Source organism: Indicator indicator, chromosome Z (assembly GCF_027791375.1).
Source record: "Indicator indicator isolate 239-I01 chromosome Z, UM_Iind_1.1, whole genome shotgun sequence".
In the NCBI taxonomy this organism is placed as follows: Eukaryota; Metazoa; Chordata; class Aves; order Piciformes; family Indicatoridae; genus Indicator; species Indicator indicator.
Window position 1 is genome coordinate 39,530,728 of NC_072053.1, and position 23,399 is coordinate 39,554,126.

General features: G+C 38.5%; 2 protein-coding genes across 2 annotated transcripts in view; one reads left to right on the top strand and one right to left on the bottom strand.

The window, feature by feature from the left end:
• Window positions 1–6,136, top strand: part of UHRF2 (ubiquitin like with PHD and ring finger domains 2) — an 83,450-nt gene extending 77,314 nt beyond the window's left edge. Inside the window, exons 11-16 of the mRNA XM_054397316.1 lie at window positions 222–384; window positions 899–1,036; window positions 1,865–1,988; window positions 2,412–2,575; window positions 4,468–4,566; window positions 5,990–6,136. Of these exons, the coding sequence (XP_054253291.1) occupies window positions 222–384; window positions 899–1,036; window positions 1,865–1,988; window positions 2,412–2,575; window positions 4,468–4,566; window positions 5,990–6,136 (835 nt within the window). The remainder of the gene's footprint in view (window positions 1–221; window positions 385–898; window positions 1,037–1,864; window positions 1,989–2,411; window positions 2,576–4,467; window positions 4,567–5,989) is intronic.
• A 3,718-nt stretch (window positions 6,137–9,854) lies between these two features.
• Window positions 9,855–23,399, bottom strand: part of GLDC (glycine decarboxylase) — a 50,346-nt gene continuing 36,801 nt past the window's right edge. Inside the window, exons 17-25 of the mRNA XM_054398133.1 lie at window positions 19,583–19,708; window positions 18,560–18,709; window positions 17,585–17,697; window positions 16,889–17,030; window positions 15,223–15,334; window positions 14,175–14,270; window positions 11,926–12,098; window positions 11,033–11,113; window positions 9,855–10,097 (exon numbers count right to left, since the gene is read on the bottom strand). Of these exons, the coding sequence (XP_054254108.1) occupies window positions 9,954–10,097; window positions 11,033–11,113; window positions 11,926–12,098; window positions 14,175–14,270; window positions 15,223–15,334; window positions 16,889–17,030; window positions 17,585–17,697; window positions 18,560–18,709; window positions 19,583–19,708 (1,137 nt within the window). The 3' untranslated portion in view covers window positions 9,855–9,953. The remainder of the gene's footprint in view (window positions 10,098–11,032; window positions 11,114–11,925; window positions 12,099–14,174; window positions 14,271–15,222; window positions 15,335–16,888; window positions 17,031–17,584; window positions 17,698–18,559; window positions 18,710–19,582; window positions 19,709–23,399) is intronic.

Below are 23,399 nucleotides of genomic sequence, written 5' to 3' on the forward strand. Positions count from 1 at the left end.
ACAACAAAATATTTTGTGTTCCTTTTTTTTTTTTCCTTGCCATATATGGATCTTGTTACTTCTCTTGGTCCTACAGTTGTTAAAGAATATACTGAGAAGTTCTTTGCTACCTGATAAAGCATATTTAGACAAGGGAAATAGATACGACTTAATTATGTTAATTCTCAAAAATCTGTTGTGTGATGCAATCCAGTTCATGAAGATTTTAAATCTCTTTGTAGGGCACTGGCCCTCAACTGTGATGCCCCACTGGATGACAAAAATGGAGCAGAGTCTAAAAACTGGAGAGCTGGTAAGCCAGTCAGAGTGGTGCGCAGTTCAAAAGGACGGCGAATCAGCAAATATGCTCCAGAGGAAGGCAACAGATATGATGGCATTTACAAGGTATTCTGATTTCTGTTGAGTGCAACATAGGTTTTTTTCTTCAGCTGTTAAAAAGTCTCATGGGTGACAGTGCAAATTCTTCATTACTACTTAAAATAAATAAATCTGTCATAGCTTTTTAGCCTTATCTTATTCTTTAAAGTACTGAAATGAAATTATTCCAAACAGCGATAACTGGTACAGTGATTATGTAAGCTACTTTATATATGTCTACTGAGTCATATCCATCCCTAGAAATTATTTCCTCCCTCCTTCCAACTGTATTGCAGATTTTTGTACATTTAATGACTTTTCAGTGTACAGGTTTATGTAAAAAGTAAAGTAAAAGTGTGTGCCTTTCAAGAGCACTGTATTTTTTAAAAATGCAAACATTTCACCTCTGAGGGAAGAGCTACTGTATAATAGTAATGTACAACTTAGTCTTCCCAATTTTCCTTGAACAATTAATGTATGACTATATGCATGTTCTTGGCTTGTGATAAAAGAATGGCAGTAATGGTAAATGGGTTTTTAGGTGGTGAAGTATTGGCCAGAAATTGGAAAATGTGGATTTTTAGTTTGGCGATATCTTCTGAGGAGAGATGACATTGAGCCTGCACCTTGGACTTCAGAAGGGATGGAGCGTACAAAGAAACTGGGTCTGAGCGTACAGGTTTGAATCAGGACTCTCAGAGTTGTTTTTATTCTCAGTTCCAGTAAATGAGTTCCAGAAAGAGAAGTCAATTAAATGAAACCCTCCTTTTTTGCCCTTGTACTTCACTATGGCAATATTTAATGCCAAAAATCACTACCCATTTTCTGCAGACTGAAGGAGTCCTGTAGTAGTGACTCAGCAGAAGGAACTGTGGATGAAGCTTTCTTACATTAGCAGTGATTTGCTTTGCATATATGGATTGAAAAATCAAGAGTTGGAATCCAATTTTGTGATCTTTAGGCTGGGAATAATTTCTGCAAGCAACTATTGTTATAGTTGAGTCTGTGTGACAAATAAAAAAGACCTGTACATTTTAATACGTTTTTCTCTCCATGTGACTTGAGGAGTTTGCACAGCTGGTGTGTTTCAGGCACAGAAATAAACTGGCCCATGAGAGCTTGGGCACGGTAGCATCCATGAGAGGTAGAAAGAATTAACATAGTGCTTATTTTTTCAGCAAGGCAGTGGTATACATTACAGCACAGCATCATGTTCAGCTTTGCCTAACTGATCTGTGTAGTTCTAAAGGCACAGATAGGGACACCAGGTTCCTTTTGATGTGACTGAGTCTGGATTAGAGTCTTTGACTTGACTACCCTTTCTTAAAAATAGATACTAATTTAAATGTCCTCTTTATCATGTAGGGGTTCAAAAATATTCTATAATTATTTTAATACTTAGGTTAGTTACAAGGTTTTAAAATCTCTTAGAAATTGCTTTTGTTGGTATTTGGGTATTTCTCTATCCCAGTGCGTCCTGGTTTAAATCTATGTTTTTCTGTCTTAGTATCCAGAAGGTTATTTGGAAGCCATGGCTAGTAAGGAGAAGAAAGATAAGGTTAAAAAGCAAACTGTGAGACAGGAGCCAACCAACCAGAGTAATGGAAACCAGAAGAGGACATTTGATGATGGTATTTCTTTTTAAATTTTCTGGCATTCATTAGAGAAGTCTGTGATGTTACATTTATTAAGCCAGTAGCATGAAAACTTTGCAGAAGTGTAAAGTTATTTAGAATACTAATGTAAACTGATAAGCACATGCTTTGTAATTAAGTAGGGTAGGGACCTTTTCATATTTACTGCTCTTATGAGATTTATACTCTTAAAAGCTCTGTTTAATAGTGAACAGCCTTTTGTGCAGCTGTGTGCTGTAGTCCAAAACAATGCTGAACAATATGAGTTGTAGTGATTAAGTAGTAGTGATTAAGTAGTAATTTTAATACTGCGTTTCATGAGTGTAATCCACTTTCCTTCTACAAACAGTTTTGTCTTCCCATTTTACTAGTTCAGACTAACACTCTGTTGTTATTGTATCTGATGGTTATAATCTTAAGCAGGTATAAAGGAACCTACGAGTACACCCAAAGCCATGAGGATGGGAGATGGAGGGAAAGGAGAAGCTTTCCAGCTGACCCAAGAGCAGCAATGGCTGATAAGAGAAGACTGTATGAACCAGAAACTGTGGGATGAAGTACTTGCTTCTCTTAAGGAAGGACCAGTATGTTTGCTGCATGAATGAATTTTAATGTTTACATTTTCTTTAAATTTTTACAAGAAATCTTGAGTCCCTTTTAAACTTAATTTTCTCATTGAACTTTTGCTGAATACAGACTGTGTCTAGCATTACTTTCATATGTAAGGTTTTAAGAAAATAATCCTTACTTACACCATTTGCTATTGCAGGTTTACGCCTGAATAGTAGAAATCTTTCTTGCTCAAAAAAACATTTTTAAGTTAGAGGTGGCTTTTTCATTCTTGAAGGGATCTTCTTTTCTCTGAAATCATAAATGCGCGGTTTGTGCTAATGCAAGAAATCGGGCATGAATAAAGATAGTTCCCAGTTGCTATGTTTTGTTTAGATAGAAGATCATTTTATAACAGATAATATAGCTTGCTTTGTTTAAGAAGGTAGAAGTACTGTCGTATCCAAATTTAGATACTAAATGAAAATATTTTCATCCAAGTCTGGATTATTACACTCTATAAGTGGGAACCTGAACTAAGAGAGAAAATACTTTCCTCCCCCTAAATGTAAAGAAAATAGCAGTCGCTCAGAATTAAAGAGACTAGAGATGTTAGTATAAAAGAAGTCCACAAAAAGAATCTCTCCTGAAATACTACATCTATGAGTGATAATTAGTCTTACCAGTGTTGATTTATTAGTTATTTGAGCTGTTTTGCAGAAGACATCAAGGCACTAAGAAGTTAAAGCAACTTGATAAAACTCAGATCAGTGAAAAACAAACCATTGGTTCAAATATCTAAAGATGGACACATACAATTAATTTGAGAATTATCAGTAATTTGAGAATTATCAGTGGCTATTTATGATGCTTCTGTAACAGGAAAAAAAATCATTAATTCCCTGTTCTTGTACTTACAGTACTAGTTTTTGTTATGATGGTGCTGTAGGAACTGTGTATTTGCCCTTATCTATCTTCTACCCAGCATCTGACCAGAAGGAATTTCAGCTGATAAAACTGCACACGATAAAAGTCAATAGAGAGGTGTGTTTGTGAAAAGGAGGCAACAGTAATTTAAAAGTTGTTTAGTTACTGAGAAACCATTTTTCTACTGTTTCCTACTCATAATTTTGGTAAGATTTCCATTTGGTTGCCACTCAGGTAGTGTTGGGTCTCTACCATTAAAATGTAAACCTTACTGCTTGAAACAACCACCTTTCTGTTAAGTAAACAAAACACGGTTTAAGATAAATCTGGTATTTCAAACATTATTACAAAGAACCATATTTTGATAACCTGTATATCTGTTGGGTTTTTTTTTTAACCCAGCTTGTGTTGTTGAGATGCTTGGAGATCACTGATGTGTCAGAGATAAGTAAAACACCTGACACAACTGTATCTCAAGATTCCTTAGAGATGCCCTGAGAATATTTATAAACCAGAGATCTTAGTGTACACGCTGCAGAGAATTTGGCCTCAGGAGAGAAGTTATTAATTTAGTCATAATCCATAAGCACAGGAGGAGGTGCAGAAGTGGCTTTCTTAGAAAAAGAAATTCCCTTGACAGAGAAGCAGAGGTCTTTCAGGGACATGAAAATTCTAGCAAGAGTTACTAAACACAATTTCTAAATTTTCTGCTAAGAAAATTTATGCTAAGAATCAGGCATGAGGAGCCCTCCGGCCTGTTTCATCTTGTTTATAATAATAATCATACAAACATGTAAATAATCTTTAAAACATTACTTCTCTGATTTGTGGAAGAGCAGGGAAATAAAACATGCATGAACCTGCTTCCTGATTGCTTTTAGAAAGGTGCACTCCTAGATATGGAGGACTTAACTTCTGGAATTTCTGTGTGTAATAGGTGGCCACTATGAGAACTGTAACAGAGTTTGTATAACTGCAATATTTCTTTGCCCTACACTAGAATTTTCTGAAAAAGCTGGAACAATCCTTCATGTGTGTCTGCTGCCAGGAGCTGGTTTACCAGCCGGTGACAACAGAGTGCCTGCACAACGTCTGTAAAGTAAGAATACGCTCAGCTTTGGTCTGGGCTGTTTGCATGGCTCTGAGATGCCAGTCACCAAAACCATGTCTACTTTAGAAAGACAATAATTACTGCATAATGTTCTGAGCAAAAACATGCAATGGGTTTGCATTCAGTGATTGCTGCATCACCTTAATTTAAGCATGTAATAAAAGTGGAAATAATTTAGTATAGTTCCTGATAGCCATAATGAGAGAAGTTCACCGTTGCAGTCATTCCTTTGTGATTCGTAGAATTACACTTTGTGATTTGTAGAATTACACTAGGAATTAGTTTGGTCCAGAAGCTAGAGTTGGCACAGTAACAATAATTTAATTTTACGTACGTAAGGAATAAACCCAAATTTTATAGTTGTGTAGCACTCTTATTAAGAATTATTGAAAGGGTGCAAGGTAAATACAGTAAAATTATTTGGGCTTGTTTGGAACAAGTTATGTTGTTATTCTTGGCATTGTTTGTTTTGTAGGAGGGCCACAGAAGTCAGTTTGTAACTCTTGTATCTTAAAGTCGTGATTAGTTAGATACAATGTAAGGAGTTTGGAGTCCAATTTGTGTCAAAGCCTGAAAGGACTCAGAAAGTTTGCTGTTCAGGAAGATAGGTATCTCTCCAGTAAAAATCACTGTGTTGTAATGGGTGTCCTGCTCACAAAGAATGATTATGGCTCCTAAAAAAACATAAAACTTATTATGATGGAAAGCCATTGAGAAAGCTGAATGGCAACAAAATCGGAAAGCTCAGAATTTGAAGATGAGATTTGCAAATCCAAAATAACATGCAGTTGAAGTTGTAAGGAACAGTTTGATAGTAAGCAGCTTTTACTGTTTGGGCATAGATTTGCTCTGATAGATTTCTGAAATTCAGCTCACATGCTTAGTGTATAAGCAGCCTGTGGTAACACAGTAAGGAAGGCATCACTGGTGTCAATGTCTGAGAGATCATATTAATTCTACATGTGTCTTTGAGGCTGAACTGAATCTCATCCCATGAGGTAGATGGAGATTGTTACATAAACAATACAGCCAGTACAACTATTGAAAGGAAGGTCTGGAAAACTGTAGCATCTGACCATGAAGCTGGAAGGAAGATGTGGACATGATTGATTCACAGGAAGGCATTAGTAGAAATGAAGGGGATTTCTCAGCAGTGGTTTAATTCTTGCTAAGCTCAATGTTTCACATCCCAGCCCAGAGTAGAGTTCTTTTATAAGGAGGGTATTTTAGTCATTGAGGCAGTTAGGCACTGAAGGGCTTTGGGAATTACTTCCTTTTTTTTTCTTTTTTTTTTTTTTTGCTAGTAGTAGAGCAGTCTTTAGTCTACAGTGACTCCTTAGTTTTTGCTGGTTAAGCTGTCACTATAAAATAAAGTTCTCACTGTTTACTTCTCTGTCTTTGTATGTCCTAGAGTTGCTTACAGCGCTCCTTCAGAGCTGAAGTCTTCACCTGCCCTGCCTGCCGCTATGACCTGGGAAAGGGCTACACCATGGTTCCCAACAAGATACTGCAGACACTACTGGACCAGTTCTTCCCTGGTTACAGTAAAGGACGATGATGTGCTCAGATCCTTCTGTGCTGCTCCCAATGACTTTATAGACAGTAAAGGAGATAAATATGGGGAATACAACAATGGACCAGCCAGCTTGGTGGGACTCAATATGTTGATACACTTTGAAGCAGCTAACCCTCTTCCCCTCATAGCCATCTTTTTGGTGTAGTGAAAACTCTCTCAGCTGTCTTTTAACATCAAGGGTAGTTTTGGCCAGTTAACAAAGAAGTTTTTTTGAGGGAAAAAAAAAAGATAAAAGCTTCAGCTTTTACTGGCCTAGCTGATGCTTAATTTATGGTTTGTTTTTTTTGTAACTACCTCAGGACAGAGGAAAATAAATTGTGGGGATAACAAAGAGTTAGTGAAGTTTTAGCTACACACTGCCTCTTGAATTTAGTTGTGCCTGGTCCATGTGGTTTGATTTACAAAAAAAAAAAAAAAAAAAAAGCCCAACACAAAAAACCCACCCACACACACAAAAAAGGCAACCCAAAACAAAACCCCACAAACAGCAAAAAACCAGAAACAGCACTTAAGCCAGCTGGATTAACAACGGCAAATTCTGTGGTGTGCATAATCCTTTTTTTTTGTCTTTTTTCTTCAATTATGCTGGTTTTTTTTTTTTTTTGCAAAACCAGGCTGATTTTTAGTCTATTTTTGTGAGCTTCATTGTGCTTCTCTTGTATGTTATGCAAGTTGACTACTAATGACTAATGAGAACAATATGAATGCATTGTTGCTGCATTAGTGTAAGGTGATCTGTGTTTTTTGCACTTAAGAGGGTATTCAAGACACTCTAGTTGTGTAAAAAATATTTCATATAGAAAAGCCACTTCTGTATTAGTTGAACTGTATGCTTTTAGTAGGTCTTGTATCAGTGGCAATACATCTACATCGTATTGAAGGCAGTGCTAGCTTGGAGAGGGTTCAAATTGCTTCATATTATGATCTTAAATTTTATATACAATATATCCCCCCACCCCCTGCCAAATATACCTTATTAAATATTTTATGATTCAGAAGTTGCTAATTTTGTTTTTACTATTACCCACTTAATTAAATCATAACATTTTTTATAGAAAGTTTTTTCAGATTACTAAATGCTTTCTGTAGGTGGGCTGCTTGTTTTTTAGACATGGTGCTTTGTTTCTTAACTCATTTCTCAGTGAAAAAAAATTGCTAAATAATTAAAAAACCCAGCCAATGTCAATATACACAGCAGCTGTCATGTAGCTACTCTGCTGTCTGCTGAGCATGTGAAGGTAACCTGTTAGTGCACAACCTATGTACTAGAGTAGGAGGGAGCCCTTCTTGCCCCACTGGTGTTGGCAGTGGAGCTGGGAGCTGAGTATGCCCACCTCAAAGGTCAGAGATTCACACTGTAAGCATAGGGCTGCACTGACAGCCTGAAGCATGCAAAAGGGCATATGTTTTGACATTCTCAAAATGACATTCTCAGTAATTAAAGATCTTTCCCTAGTGTGGTAACTAATTGGTTGTTGAGACGCACCTGGCACTGCTGGGTTTTGTGGCTGAAAGCTGGCTTAATGGCTTATTTGCTTCATCCAAAATAAGCAACTTCTCTCTCTCCCAACTCTCCTCTCCAATCTACTTAGTATTTGAGTTGCATCCAAAATACATAATGCTGGTACTGTCTCTCTAGACATGTATCAAAAAAACAGGTGTTGCTAAACAGTTTTGACAGATCCAACTCCTCAGCTTTTTCTGTGCGTATTAGAACAAGCATTTAAGTTTTTATTCAGAACAGTAGACAGATTCTGATATCCTCTTGAACTTCTGTTTTACAGAATGGAAACTTGGTATTTTATGGGGAAAAAAAACATGTAATTTACCTTTGTAACAATCATTGTGTCTGTGTAGTGAGCACATGAGACTTGTGGCTTTTTACTTGACAGTTGAGTGCTGTGAAATATTTTATACCTTTTAATGCTTTTTTCCATTTGATAGCTTTTACCAATTAATTGATGAGATAAATTTGTCAGCTCAACGATGGGAACTTCTCTGCTTAACACAAAAAATGTGTAAACCAGTATTTTAATTTATCTTTCCAGTGACAAGACAATCAAGCAACATGAAACTGTCTTTAACAAATATTAAAGTAGCTTGACAAGACTTTGTGGAGGTAGATTTGCACCACAGATTGTCTTTCCTCATATCATGAGTTGGCACTATTTTTTCATATTTTTTTTACACCCTCAGTGCTGTATCAATAGCTATTTTATTCACTGTGTATTTACATGTTTTAGGAATAGGTCCAGCTTTTCACATCAGAACTGCTAAGTGGCCTAACTTTCCTTTAATGAAATCCATTCCCTTCTCCTGTCATCTGCAGCTTCTTTGTTAATTAAAACCCCTGCTGAAGTCGTAAGTTAGGTAATTAAAGTGTTGCAGTCCCAAAAACTTTCATTATAAAAGGACACAAAAGTACAGTATTTAAAATAGTGTGTCATGTCAGAGAAAGCTTCAAGGTGTGACTGTGCATGTGGATCTTCAAGAAGAGACTGACGAGCTGCTGGCTGTAAAGTGCAAAACTGCAATCTTTTCCCCAGGCTGGTGTTACCCTAGTACCTGCTTCCTCATCCACCAAATTCCTACATCTTACAGCTACACGAGCTTGTCTACAGAGAGATACTGGCTTGCATCAAACACAAAGGAAGCTGCACAGACTGGCTCTCAGGCTCCTCTCAGATGTGCTGGGTGGTGCAGGGGGGGCTGTCTGCGTAACTGTGAAAGGATCAGGTTTACGTAAATTTGACTAGGAACAGATTAGAGGAAGCTCCTGGTTTAAGGTCAGTGTTCTGGCTGTGGAGTAATTGAATGTAGCATTGTGTGTGGCAGAAGGGCTCTGGTCTCTGGATGCCATTGGTATATTTGGGGGCCAGAGCTAAAGTTTTGAATCAGTTTTTGCAGAAACATGACAAACTAAGCAAGCTGAGTGTTATCTATAAACCAAAGTGAGCATATGAGTAAGAGATTTGTGAAAGTGGAAGGATAATAGTGTTAAACAAGATCTAACTCATACTAAGCAGTTCAGTCTATTAGAAAAGGTGTTTTCATGCTTTCTTCAGAATAATAGAGGATTAGATGGAACTACAAGGAAAAATAGATGTGATATAAACCAAAAGTTTGTTACTGCTCAGTACAACTGATCATTGTTGCTTACTAAAAATATCAGAGGTTCGTTTCAGTACTAATCTCTGCAGTGTTTTGCTTTGTGTAGAAACTTACTGCTGTGACAATTCTGACAAAATCAGAGTTTAAGCTTCAGCTAGAGAAATCCAGCTGAAAAGTTAAAATACAGAATATAACAACACTTAAAATTCTGAGCAATTTTATTAGAGTACTAACATGGGTAGGTAAAAAAAAGCTAGTATGAAATATTACCACTAGCAATGCTAGTGGTAATATGTGCAGTAAATTAAACAATCTACTTCATCTTTTTTTTACAAAATACAAACAATTACTCCTGCAGTTAATATTCACTATTATTGCCTTATGCATCTGCACGTTACCTACTTTTTTTTTAACTGTATCTTCCATACCACTTTGCAAATCGAATGTTAATTGTTAAAACATTAGCACAAAACAGACAAAATGCTGGATCAAGGCAACTTCAACATCAGCTGCTGTGGAACAGCCACATTTTGTTTATACCTGACATACTGGTTGTATTTACATTTTAACTGAGCAGTGATACAATTAACAAACATGGTGATTATCCAAAATATACACAATATATAAATCCCCTATCAGGTCTGGGAGAAAAAGGCTATCCCCATGGACTTAGACTGGAAGCAGTCTTTTAAGAAGATGCTCTCTTCTGTTCAGTAAAGGGAGATTCGTAGGCTTCCATTGGTGGGCAGGTACAAACCAGATGCTGATCTCCATATATGTCATCAATACGAGCAATTGTGGGCCAAAACTTGCTTTCAGGCTTCACAAATGGCTAAGTACGAAAGAAAAACATCTGGTTTAATTTTTCTACCAAGCAAGCAGACATTAGAGGTTTTAAGAATGAGATTCTGGAAAAATTGATTTTTCTAAACTGGCATCACACTTCAGTTCTGTAATAAAGTTGGCACTGGCAAGAATATTTAGATTTTTTTTAGAAGTTTAACCATGTACTCTAACAAAGCCTTGCAAAGAAGCAGCTGTTGTGTGATAAAACTATGATCCTTTGAGTAATTAGCTTACAGAGAAGGAAAATCGGAGGAGACTACCAAGATCTGTGCTGTTCAGTATAGCTAAAATACATAAAATGAGGTGGCAAAGTTCACAGGTGTAATTAAATTCTTCCTCTTTGAAACAGTGGATAGCAACAAAATAGATTCAGTGCATTTTTAGGTGAGAACATCTATTTACACGTATATTCAGATATTAAGACTCTGGAAACAGTTCTATGTAATGCTCTGATGAAGTCTGATTGTGTCCAGTTCCAGTCTGACCTTGTATTTGTAGCAGGGTCATTTGTAGTGTGTCTTGCCCCATGCTGACTGTGCATCTTGTCAAACCCTCATCCGAGTTCTTTGCAGCAGAACTTTGAACATCAGGATGGGGGGATTCTGGGCCCTTGGTGCAGTGTGTCAGGACTGAAGGGACTGTTTGCAATAGCAACATATATTATTGAAGGGCTGAGATTTAGAAATCCAAGTCAGCACTTCATGTGCAGAGACTTCTTTTGTTTTAAAAGATCTCTTACCCTGTCTTGAAAAACAAAACTAAACAAAGTACTGTAGAGCTGAAACAGAAAAAAATGAGTACAGTAAAAATGTCTCTGAAGTTTTTATTCTTGCCACATCATCTCCAACTGATCAGAAAACCACAAAGCAGAAAGTACATGAATGTATCCAGATTACCACTAGGATTCCGTTATTTACTCACCAGTGGGAATGCTGCCACTTCTCTGGAGTAAGGACGATCCCATTTGGAAGAAGTGACACAGTTCAAAGTATGTGGTGACATCTACAAGCAAAAATACATGTTTAGGACATGAAATTACTGATGCAGTGGAATGTATCAGTGTGAACCCTCTTTCAGGATCACATTGCAATGTGTAAACAACTATTGGCAGAGCACTGGAACAGGCTGCCCAGAGAGGTTGTGGAGTCTCCTTCTCTGGAGACATTGAAAACCTGCCTGGACATGTTTCTGTGTGACCTATTCGAGGTGATTCTGTCTAGCAGGGGCAGTTGCCCTAGGTGATTTTCAGAGGTATCTTCTAACCTCTACCATTTTATGATTCCCTGAATCTCTTGAAAATACCATTTTATCTGGGGTCAGAAATGCAGATTTAACAGGAAACAAGTTGAATGTACTTCCAGCTCTTCCTTGGTACCTAAGAAGTCAGTACAGCATTACAAGAGTTCAACAGAACTTGAGCCTATAGAAATTTCTGTTGTGCAGTTGCTAAAGTAATTAATTAAATCTTTATTGTTAGTTTTAATGTAATTCTGCTTCCTTTCTTAAATCAGATAAAGAAGCACCTCTCCCTTCATTACTGTGAGATGGCCTTGAAATTATACATCATGTGCTGGCATAAATAACTTTCTCTGCTTCATCAGCAAAGGCCAGACTTCTAGCTTGAAAGTTCTAATGTCGAATTTTCAAACAGATTAAGTTTTCTAAACCAGTCAAATTCTAAGAACTTTGAGTGTTCACTGTCACACACTGTTATTTCTGAGAGTACTGAAAGACCGGGAAGCAGGCTCACAGGGTCTTCATTAAGTCTCAAGGGTTAACCTGATGCTGGTCATTTTCTGTAGGTGCCACCTTACCTTGAGCGGGTTAAGTTGGGGGTCCATCCTTCCCGCCTCTATTTCAGCAATTTCCTGGCGAATACTTATCATTGCATCACAAAATCTGTCCAGTTCTGCCTTGTCTTCAGACTCAGTTGGCTCAATCATAAGGGTCCCTGCCACTGGCCAGGACATGGTTGGAGCATGAAAACCTGATAGGAAGAAGAAGAAATCTGTCACTGACTATAGGTTATGCACTAATATATGCATTAGCTAGCAACTGATTCACAAATTCAGCCCTTTCTGTAATCTTTACAGGGCTGAACGTGGGTAGTGTTAGCACTGTACTGTAGAGAGAAGACAGACATTACACAAGTATCTTAGTTTTTAACACTGCATGGTAATGCCATTGTATTGTTTGCAACAAAATTGCACACTGATTTAATGAAGTGCTTTTAAAATCTTGACTTTTTTCTTTGTTACTTCTCAGCCCAAAGTCTATTGCTACTTTCCTACTTTTTTCTGTTCCTGCTGTTCACTTCAGTAGAAGTGTTATGTCACTCTACCTTCTTAGGCTGTATGGTAAAGTTAGAATGGTGTAGATTTATGCACTGCTGAGCAAGGTAAAAAGAAAAGGTGGTCCCTCATGATTCCTGTCGTGCACTACTGCTAGTTACAGCCTTGTGACACTATTTTTTCAGCTGCAGATGATGGGACTTTGCTAAACTTATCCATGCAACACACCTCCGTATCTACTGAAAATAAAGTGGTTGCATGCTATTTAAGGCCACAGCAGCCTACCTACAAAGAGCAGAAAGGGTGGGGATTTTTTGTATCACTACCAGGCCTTGGATTATTTCAATGATGAGATATTACTGGTTAGGATTTTAACAGCTTTTGTGCATATTCATCAGAAGCACAAATGCATAGGATCAAGCAGTTTGATGGGTCAGCTTTCTCTGGCAGCATGAGGAGCCATGATCAGATTCTTCAGAGCATGTGTATACAAAACTGCCTAAACCATGTCAGGAATGGAAGCAGTTAAAGCCTATTACCCTGCTTCAAAAGTGGTGTTTTTTTGTTTTGTTCAGTTGTTGGTTTTGCTGTTGTTGATGTTGGACTCTTACTAAGGTCTTGGCTTTGACCCATTTGCTCCAGTGGTTACAAGTCATGTACTTGCAAATTTGAGGGGGCAGTTCACAAAACTGGAGAGGTAGCAGCAGGTGGGTGACAAGTGTGTGTCTCTCAGAGGTCCCTACTGGGACCAGTACTGTTTGATACCTTCATCATTGATACAGACAGTGGGATCGTGCACACCCTAAGCAGGTTTGCAGATGACACCAAGCTGAGTGGTGCTGTTGATATGCTAAGGGGCAGGATGTCATCCAGAGAGACTTGGACAATCGTCATTATCAATACAGGCCAGGGGATGATGTGATAGAGAGCAGCCCTTGCGTAAAAGAACTTGGGGGTAGTGGTGGATGAAAAGCTGGACATGAGCCAGCAATGCACACTTGCAGCCCAGAAGACCAGTTATGTTCTGGGCTACTTTGAAAGAAACCTGCCCAGCAGAGAGAGGTGATCTGCCACTCTGCTCTGGAGAGACCTCACCTGAAGTGACGTGTCTAGCTCTGGGAGCCTCAACCCAAGAAGGACACGGACATGATGGAGGGGGTCTACAGGAGACCCAGCAAAAATGATCAGAGGGCTGGAGTACCTCTCCTGTGAAGACAGGCTGAGAGAGCTGGGGCTATTCAGCCTGGAGGAGGCTCCAGGGAGACCTTATATAGAAGAAGCCTTCCAGTACCTGAAAAGTGCCAACCAGAAAGCTGAGCAGGGGCTGTTGACAAAGGCCTGTAGCACTAGGACAAGGGGCAGTGGTTTTAAATGGGAGAAAAGTAGATTGAGATTGGACACTAGGAAGAAGTTCTTTACTCTGAGGTTGGTGGAACACAGGAACAAGTTGCCCAGGGACATAGTGGAGGTCCCATCCCTGGAGACATTCAAGGTCAGGTTTGACAGCGCTCTGAGCAACCTGATCTAGTTGTGGATGTCCCTGCTTACTGTAGGGAGGTTGGACTAGATGACCTTTAATGGCCCTTTCCAACACAGAACACTCTATCATTCTATGAAGATTTTATAATTCTATGAATTCTGCTACAATTCAGGTGATGCAGATCTCTCTTAGCCCTTAATGAGCACGAAGAGAGTGGAAATGATCATCATAGATTCACAATCCATACATATAGGACTAGAATGTTTCTGTCTCCATAAGACATTTGACTTACCATAATCCTGAAGTCTTTTAGCAAGATCTACAACTTCAATGTTTGCTGTTTTTTTGAAAGGCCTCGTATCCAAAATGAATTCATGGGCTACATAACCTGTAATGAAAAAATATGCACTATGTTTACTTACTTACAAGGAGAATAATGCAATCTACCGAGCAGTCTGTTCTGATTGGTTTTGTGGAGAACATTGCAAAAAGACAAGTTAAAAAATATCCATGTGAACAAAAATTCAAACATGAAATTATCAGCTAAGAGCTACACAACTCAGTATTTGAATACTAGACTGGCCTTCTGAGTCCCACCTCATATTAAGAAGAGGCATCATTTCCAGGATTTCCTCATTTCCTACTTTTGTAGGAAAGGGTAAACAAAGTAGGATTTACAACTGTTCTGAAAAATAGTTGGATTTGTCAGTTGCCCATTTGATTCTTAGGTTGTCTTGAATTAGCCATGGACAAGATAATCAGTTTCATGTTATGCCAGAGAAAAGCTCAAATCTGATGTGACAGAGTAAAGACATAATTTCTAAATTTTTATCTGTGATCCTGGCAAACATTGTTCCATTTAATTGTTGAATCCTTCAAAATTTGCAACTTCCATTCACAGAATATATTCTATTAAAATGCAACCTGCAGGTGTAGCTGAGGTATAACCATTAAATTTAAGACATATTTTTTGATAAGCATACATGCTCTCGTTAAATGCTCTTCAGTGCCACTCAGCTTAAACAAACAATACAGCATTCTCTGATAGTCACTCTATTACAACAGATAATTCTTTCACCTCTTAGTCATTATTTGTGTCTTGCACCAAGACTGGAGAACTGTGACAGGGATCTAGGATGTAGTTAAAACATTCTGCTTTGCCAAAGAGATTCTTCCCCATCTCGCAAATAGAAGCAAGGAGTAGAAATTAGATCAGTTTGGGTGGGTCATTTTGTTGGGGTTTGCTTGGTGTTTTTTTCAGAGAACCATGCTGCAAGTCAGTTTCTACCATAGGGGGGGAAAAAGTTAGCCTTGTAAAAGAAAGATTGTCCAATACTTGCCTTTTGCTCCTCTGAAAAGGATTTTGTAGTGCTTCTCTAGCCTCTTTGCCATGTAGTTTGCATTTAGTATAGCAATCTCAGAAGCATGCTTCAGACCCTTTGCTCCCATTGTCTGAAAGAGGAATAACATGAAGAAACAGATCTAAGTACACTCCCAAGCAAGGTGTGTTCTGGTACTGGCAAGCATGATGGACAGCAGCACCTTAATGCATCTTACTAGTTTTAAGGTAGTTGTGCTGCTATTACACTTTCCTATTCCACAGTCACAGAAATGCACTGATTATTACTTGAGAGCAGCTGTGGGGTACATGGAAGATGAGACTGCTGTGCAAGAATTTTTGCTTAAAAATCACCAAGGGAATATGCAAACCTGTTCTCAAACTAAGAAGCTCTGAAATGAATAGAAAAAAGTGAGCAGAATTCAAGAATGTCACCAGCACATTTCTGAGAACTGCACAGTGCCTGCCACATCCTTATCCCAGGGACAGAGGTATGTGTGCTTACTGTACAGATTATCCCAGCAACTTAAACTCTGTTTGCTGGTGTCATGTCACAGATGATACTGTGCATTAACAAAGACCAAAGCCAAATGAACATACATGCACTTACATCTTACATCTCTGTTAAAGCATTGCAGAAGGACAGTGCTGGAACTGAGCTGTGGTTGATCTTTTTAACACTGCACTTAGAAGTTAAGTTGGTAAAGGAGAAAACCAAACAGCCTTCAAGGTAGTCTCTTTAGTTGGGACAGTGTAACAGGTGGGAAATTGCCTTGTGAAGAATCAGCTTCCCTTAAAATTTTACTACAGTTTAAAATACATTGTAATAGGAACCAGCTTACAGTCACAAGTGTTTTTTACAGCTGAAAAGCCACCATGCAAGTTGTACCAGCTCATATTTACTCATCTAAAATTCCATAAGACCTGATTTCCCCAGGAGGGGAAGCTTCCATGGTCAGGATTTCAAATTGGCTAGAAGGTACTCTGTTTGTATGTTCACCATTCCACTTCTTTCACTGAAAGCTTTAAATGTTGCTCACAATCCCAGCACACCATATTCTCAAACAGACTTTGAATCTACACTCACTTCTGTAGGCTGAATACAATATATGTAACAAAGCACTTACAGGCTTATCACTAAATTGCAAGTCATTTAAAAATTACATAGCTCACAGTCAGCTTCTAAACACACCTTATGCCAGAACTTAAGTTCAGTTTTCAAGTTCAGTAAATTCCCCTAAAACTCATGTTCTTATCAAACAAATTTTGGAAAGACAGGTCAAGTATTCTTGGAAGAACACTAATTACCAAACAGCTTTTAAACATGAAAACTTTGATGGCAGAAACAGTGTAAGGGCAACCCTGACTGCAGCTTTCTGCCTTGTGTCCACCTCACCTGTTTCAACAGAGAGAAAAATAAAGCTTTAAGCAGAATTAACAGGTTCAGCATCTGTCCTGCCATCCTTTCATACTGCAACAGATGGCAACAGGCTGTCCACTGTTCTACTGGAACACAAGGAAGTTCAGAGGATGTAAATAACCCATGACCATGCCATAGTCATATGCTTTTAAGTTTCTGCAAACATGGCCATTTACTCTTCAGCATGTTCAGGCTGCCTAAAGAGAAACAGACTCTCAACTGATACTCCTTATAAAAGTCTACACACCTTGATATAGACCCAGGAAATTGGCAATATAGCACTGGAACCCCAAGGCGCAGCACTGACAGTACCCAAAGGACATGCATCCTTTTCCAGCTGAATTTTGATGACAGGGTGGGTGGGCAAGTAGGGAGCCAAATGTTTCTTCCTAAAACAAAAACATTGATTTTAGAACCTAAATGTGTGTGCCTGTGTTAACATTTTGGGGCAGTTTCAGTGGTAGCTTCTCTTCATCTTCATCCTGAACAGTCCTCCAAGTAGACTTCTTGTCTTCTTGAACAGAAGGCTTGCAGTGTAGGATGGGAAAAAATACTTTTCTTTTAAAAGATTAAGATTACTTTCTTTTAAAGGAATACCATTGCTCTATACAATAGATTCTCATTGTTCATTTACCACGTCTGAGTTCTTCACTATGTATGATATCAGCCCTCAAAGTCCACAGATCCTCTCTTCATTTCCTCAGAAAAGAGATGTCTGACCAAGGTCTACATACATCCTAAAGGGCCGACATGAAACCTAGCTTCTGTCAATACACAGGAACCTCACTGTTCAAGAGATCAGTACTTGACTATTCTGGAGAAGGACAAAGGTTTAGTAACAACAGTAAACTTCTCCCATCCATGGCTCTGTACTTAGGTGAACCAAGATTCACTAAGGGATTTTTTTTTTCATTAAACAAAAGGCTAATAAAGAGATACCTACACTCCAATTGGTCCCATTCCAGGTCCTCCTCCTCCATGGGGAATGCAGAAGGTTTTGTGAAGGTTTAAGTGAGAGACATCAGAGCCATAATCCCCAGGACGACACAGACCCACCTGCAAAGGGAATAATCTGTCTCAAAATATTCTTTACATGGCATTTTAAGACCTGTTCTTCATTCATGAGAAACACATTGAAAACAATGTTCTATGCTTTTCTGTTTTAATTTAATGTGACACATTATGAACAAAAACTGATTAGGAATCATGTGTGTAAAGAATCAGAGGATCATAGAATGCCAGGGGTTGGAAGGAACCTCCAGAGATCACAGTCCACCCTTGCTGCATAGCAGGACTACTTAGGGCAGGTCATACAGGAACATGTCCAGGCGGGTTTTGAAGATCTCTAGAGAAGGAGACTCCACAACCTCTTTGGACAGCCTGTTCCAGTGCTCTGTCATTCTCACAGCAAAGAAGTTTTTTTCTCATGTTGAGATGGAATTTCATCTTATTGCATTTATGTCCAACGCCCCTTATCTTATCACTGGGTATCACTGAAAAGAGACTGGCTCCTGACAGCCACCATTCAGATATTTGTAGACATTGGTAAGGGCCCCATCTTATCCTTCTCTTCTCCAGAGTAAACAGCCCCAGATCTCTCAAGGCTTTCCTCATAAGAGAGTTGCTCCAGTCCCTTAACCACCCTTGTAGCCCTTTGACAAAGACTAGGTAGACTAAACCAATTTCAGTGAACAACTCATACATCTTACAACACATGTCAGAGCGAAATCAGATGAAAGATAATTATTTTCATCATTAATTTTTATTACTGTTCTTGAAATCTTACCTCATTTACCAAGCACTGTGCCATCTTACCTGGAAGCTATCTTAATGTCTGAACTGAGTACTGCCATGCTATTTTTATTCCAAGGAAATGTACCCACACAATTGTAATAAATCTGCACAGGAGATTTTGTACCTGGGCATTCATATTCGCTCCATCTAAGTAAACCTGGCCTCCATGTTTGTGTATAAGGTCACACACATCTCCAATCTCTTCTTCAAACACACCATTAGTGGAAGGGTATGTGATCATGATGGCTGCCAAGTTCTCTTTGTGCTTGTCCACCTGGTGGCAGGGAGGTAAATAAACAAAACAGAATGAGGCTCCTAAAGCCTATTAACAGGAAATTGTAACAAAAACTTATAATTGGTAATCAAGTGTTTGACAGGTGACAAGCAAGTCCATCAGCATGTAGTCTAAGTAATTTATACTCAGCAAAAGATACTGGACTCTTTTCTTCAACAATACCTATGGGAAAAGAATGTTTTCTCAATAAATGGGAACTTCAAATCATGGAAGAAGGCATGGTATTAAAAGATGTATGTAGAATAGTCACTTCTAGGACATTAAGACAAGTCAAGTGAAGTATCTGGCCTTCAAGGCAATCTGATGTGATAATCATCCCCCTACTTTCAGCAATATAGTTCTGTGATTACAATAAAAGCCTGCTCAAATATGTATTTTTGGAAATGTATCCTGCTAATCCCTTGGATTCCCAAGATTCACCTGCAGCCACTCTACTTGAAAACAGAAAAAAGTTGCCTAGCAACACTTTCCCCAGCAGAGGTGGGCTTGAACTTTGCTAAGCAAAGCCTAAAGAGCAGTTTCAAATGCTTCACACTCATGAACATGCTTCATTCATTTAAAATACTAGATGTAGACCAAAAAGGTCTGCTATAAAAGAACCTGCTGTGTAGAAAGACTCTCTGAGCAACTCCTACACCAAAGATCCCCAAATAAAGTGAAATCTATTGTGTCATATGGCTAGCACCTGAGTGAACAAGAAAAGGAAACAATCCTTTATGCTTTTCAAGTACATATTCAGCATTATTGCCCTGTTTTCTCACAACGAAAAGTCTGATTCAGCTGCCAACACTATTTCTTGTAGAGGGAAAGGAATGTTCCTGCTTTGGAAATTAAAGATAATTAAATACTCACCATTGCTTTTAAATGGGGGATATCAATACTCCCATTTTTTCCCACTTCAATTGGCTGAATCTTCATCCCTGCCATTTGTGCACTTGCTGGATTTGTACCATGAGCAGATTTTGGAATAAGGCAAACCTTAGAAGGGAAAAAGAAGCAGGAGCTAAAGTATAACTAGTTACAAAATCTTAATGCATGATTGTCTATGTTCAGCTATAACTCACTATCAAAGTTTTCAAAAGGGATTCTGTGGGAATGTTTACTGGCAAATTCCCACTTGTATTGAAGGATGTAACTAATTTTTCTTTGAAGCAAATCCATTCAGGTATCTACATGTAAATACTCATTAAGAAAATACAGCTTCATTTGCCGCAGAAATCATATTTAAGGCTGCAGTTCCAGAATACTATCTTGGATGCTCACATGTAAAATAATTTCCTCTATCCACTCTTAGTTTATTAAAGACTTCTTTTTTTTTTAATTCTTTTTTCAGCAATCAGTCTTCGTATGTAGCCTGACTTGAAAGGAAAAACTTCTGAATTACAACTTTTTACTACACCTCCAGCATTTTAGTCTGTATCCTATTCAACCCAAAAATTTAGACTGAAATACTTTGGCTATATCTCTAAACACTTCATTTTAAAAGTATAAAGAGAAGTACTTTAACTTATATAAATGTAGGTTCTTGTTAGTTAGGAAAAGAGCTCAGCATCTTTCCAAGTATTTGCTGTGAACTCTACCCCTTCCAAAGAAAATAAATATATCTTCCCTAGAAACATCCTTTGCTTCTGTTCAATGAGGATATTGAAACATTTGTATATTATGATTCTTTTGGAAGGATTAACTAAGTTTATTATGTTACCCAACCTTAGTGGCATTAAATAACTGATAGCAAGGCACTTTGTTTTCATGAGAAACTGCATAGTGGTCTCATCTCTAACTCGTGTTTCACAGAGACGCTGAGACAAGTGTTAATTACTTGAAAAGCTGTTCCAAGGAACTGACCCATCTCACTCAGCACCTTGCATTTGCTCTTCCTGCAGTGAACTGTAAATATTTTACTGTATAACTGTGTTGAAAGGAAACAGAGGCCAGTCCCAGTGCTGGGAAGAACTGTGGCGTGATAACCGTATGGAAGAAATATAAGTGAGTCCAGATTGCTACTTGGTTTTGCCAGTCTGCACCTGCAGCTTCTGGGTAGAGAAGTTATTGATCAGGCAAACAAAACTAAGCTGTCAGTTATGTCGATTTTTTTTTTTTCCCCCAGCAAGAGAGCACCAAATCCAAATTCAGCCAGCTACAAGAAGCTAGACCTGATGATTTACTTATTTCCTCCAGCCTAGGAGAAAGGTCAACACCTTGTGAAATTTCTTCTTTTCTGTTTTTCCCTCACATTTTTTCCACAGGATTATCTTGATTTTAGTGTAACACTTGAAATCTGTTAACTCTAACTGCAAGCAGAGCACAGGCTCTTTTTTCTGTGCAGTTAAACTCTGGGTATTTCTGAGGATAAAAGGTTCTGCTCTGGCAGGGGGTTGGACTAGATGATCTTTAGAGGTCCCTTCCAACTGTCCTGAAGGGTCAAACCCCAAAATGTGCCCTAGCCCAGACAATGGGCTAAGCACCTGTGAATGTGCAAACCTGGACACTTCCTGGGGTCCAGATAAACATTTATCACATGTGATTAACTTTGTAACACAGCTGTGAACTGTGTGTGCCCTGGCCATGTTTGGATATGCCCCATCCTGTAGGTCTAGTCACCATGTTTCTCTGTTGCCAAACGGTATTAATTGTCTTGGGACAGTATTTAAACCAGCCAAGAAATCAGGAAACTTGACTTGTCCTCACCCAGCAAGCAACAAGAGCCAAATGCTGCCAGAGTAGCAGCTGAAGGGCCTGCACTAACAGGCAACAGCTACGCCCAGACCTTGCACGGGGACCAAGGCAGAAAGGGGAAAAGCTCCAAGAGAAATGAATCCCACAAGAGCTACAGTCTGGCAACAGAGCACACAAGAGAGAGGCCCTCCTAGCCCTCTCCGAGCCAAGGACTGCTCAAATTATAGCCACAGCATCTGGGAAGACACCAGACAGAGGAGCAAGTCGTGAGTACCTGGCTAATCTGCTACAGAATCCCCTTTGTGGGAAAACCACAGATCACAGCACCTGTATGTCTAATTTGAATCACTGTATTGGAAATTCTAGATCACTTAACTGTCTTCATGTGTGGAATGTAATACCTACAACTGAATAGAACCTGTAAATATACTGTGTAAATAAGTTACAGAGGTGTTTGAAGATACCACCACCCAAGATACTAAATTATAAGATATATTAAAAAATACACATTTTATTACACCAACCTCTAATGTTCTGCGAGTCTGTAACCATAGACACCCACCAAAGCCCAAAGATCTTGCACAGAATAGGAGAAACAGCAAAGGATATGAGTAATCAGAAGACAACTGTCCAAGGAATAAAATTTCAACATAATGTCACTGCCTACTGAGTAAAACTACTCACAAAACAAAGCTTGTGATTGTAAAGAGTGCCTGATTTCCAAGAATTTTGAGGTGATCTGGGTGCAACAAAGATGGAACAGGGCAACATTCATTATTCGATTTTAGGTAGTTTCCTCACATAGAAATTATACTTCTCAGGAAGTCAGGACAGCAATCCTTCCATTCTGAGAAGGTAAATGAATTTCAAGTATAAAACCAGGTTCAGAAGATATGGGTATTATTGCACTAAGGCTTTTTTTTCCAACAAACTGAAACCAGCTCCATCAGTGTCAGAAAGAAGATCTAACTCACTCTCAGGCATCCAAGAAGTTTCTAATATGGTCCCCAGAAAAGTTCCTAACCTAATTTCCAGTAGTGTAAGTATGAAAATTCTTGTGGATCAGTATTTTATGAAAATACAGGAAAGGAACAAAAACATAGTCAGTTTTCACTATGGAGAGAGTGCATTGTAATAGAACATTATAAATACCTGTGCTGGTTCCCTAGCATTTCAACTTGCTTGTAACTGGTTCACAAAGGAGATAAACAGTGAAATGCAAAAAATGCTGTTACAACAAAATAACCCAGGTCACTAAAAAACTGACTGCCTAATTCAGGAAAGAACCCACAGTACTGGGTAGTAGCACTCAAAACAGAAAACACTGACAGCCAGACAGATACAGAATACTACACATGAAAATAAATCTTAACAACACACAACTGCAATCACAGTTTTGAACCTACTACCACTCAAAGGATCATGCAGTGTTTATGGAATGGAGGGAGGAAACAACTGTGTTAAAAAAAAAAAAACTAGAAAAGAAATAGGGAACGAAGGAAAAGGGAACAGGGAAGCTCAGAGTATAACCATAGTTATGAAATGGGTTTTTTTCAAGAAGTATTGACAAATAACTGGCATCAACTAGGAAGACAGAATTGAAGATGGATACAGATATACGGATGTATTAAAAAAAATCTCAGAATTGACACATGCCAGCTGTGAACAGGGAAGAAATGTTCATCATCTTTCAAAATGAGAGGGTATTAGATAAAATTATAACATGTCAAGTTCAAAAGAAGGAAGCATTTCTTATGAAGAAATACAATTACCTGACAAGGATACTGTAAATATCTGAACCTTCCTTATAAGAGGTCAAGTGATCAGATATAATTGAAGAAAAATGCTAATAAACACCTTTGTGGATTCCTTTGTATCAGAAAATTCCTAAACCAGACATGTGGGGCTCTGTGCTGGGTAAATACCATTGCATACTTGTTTTGTCCTTGTACTCCTTATTGTAAGAGGAGTCTGTCAATCTGCTATTGACCAC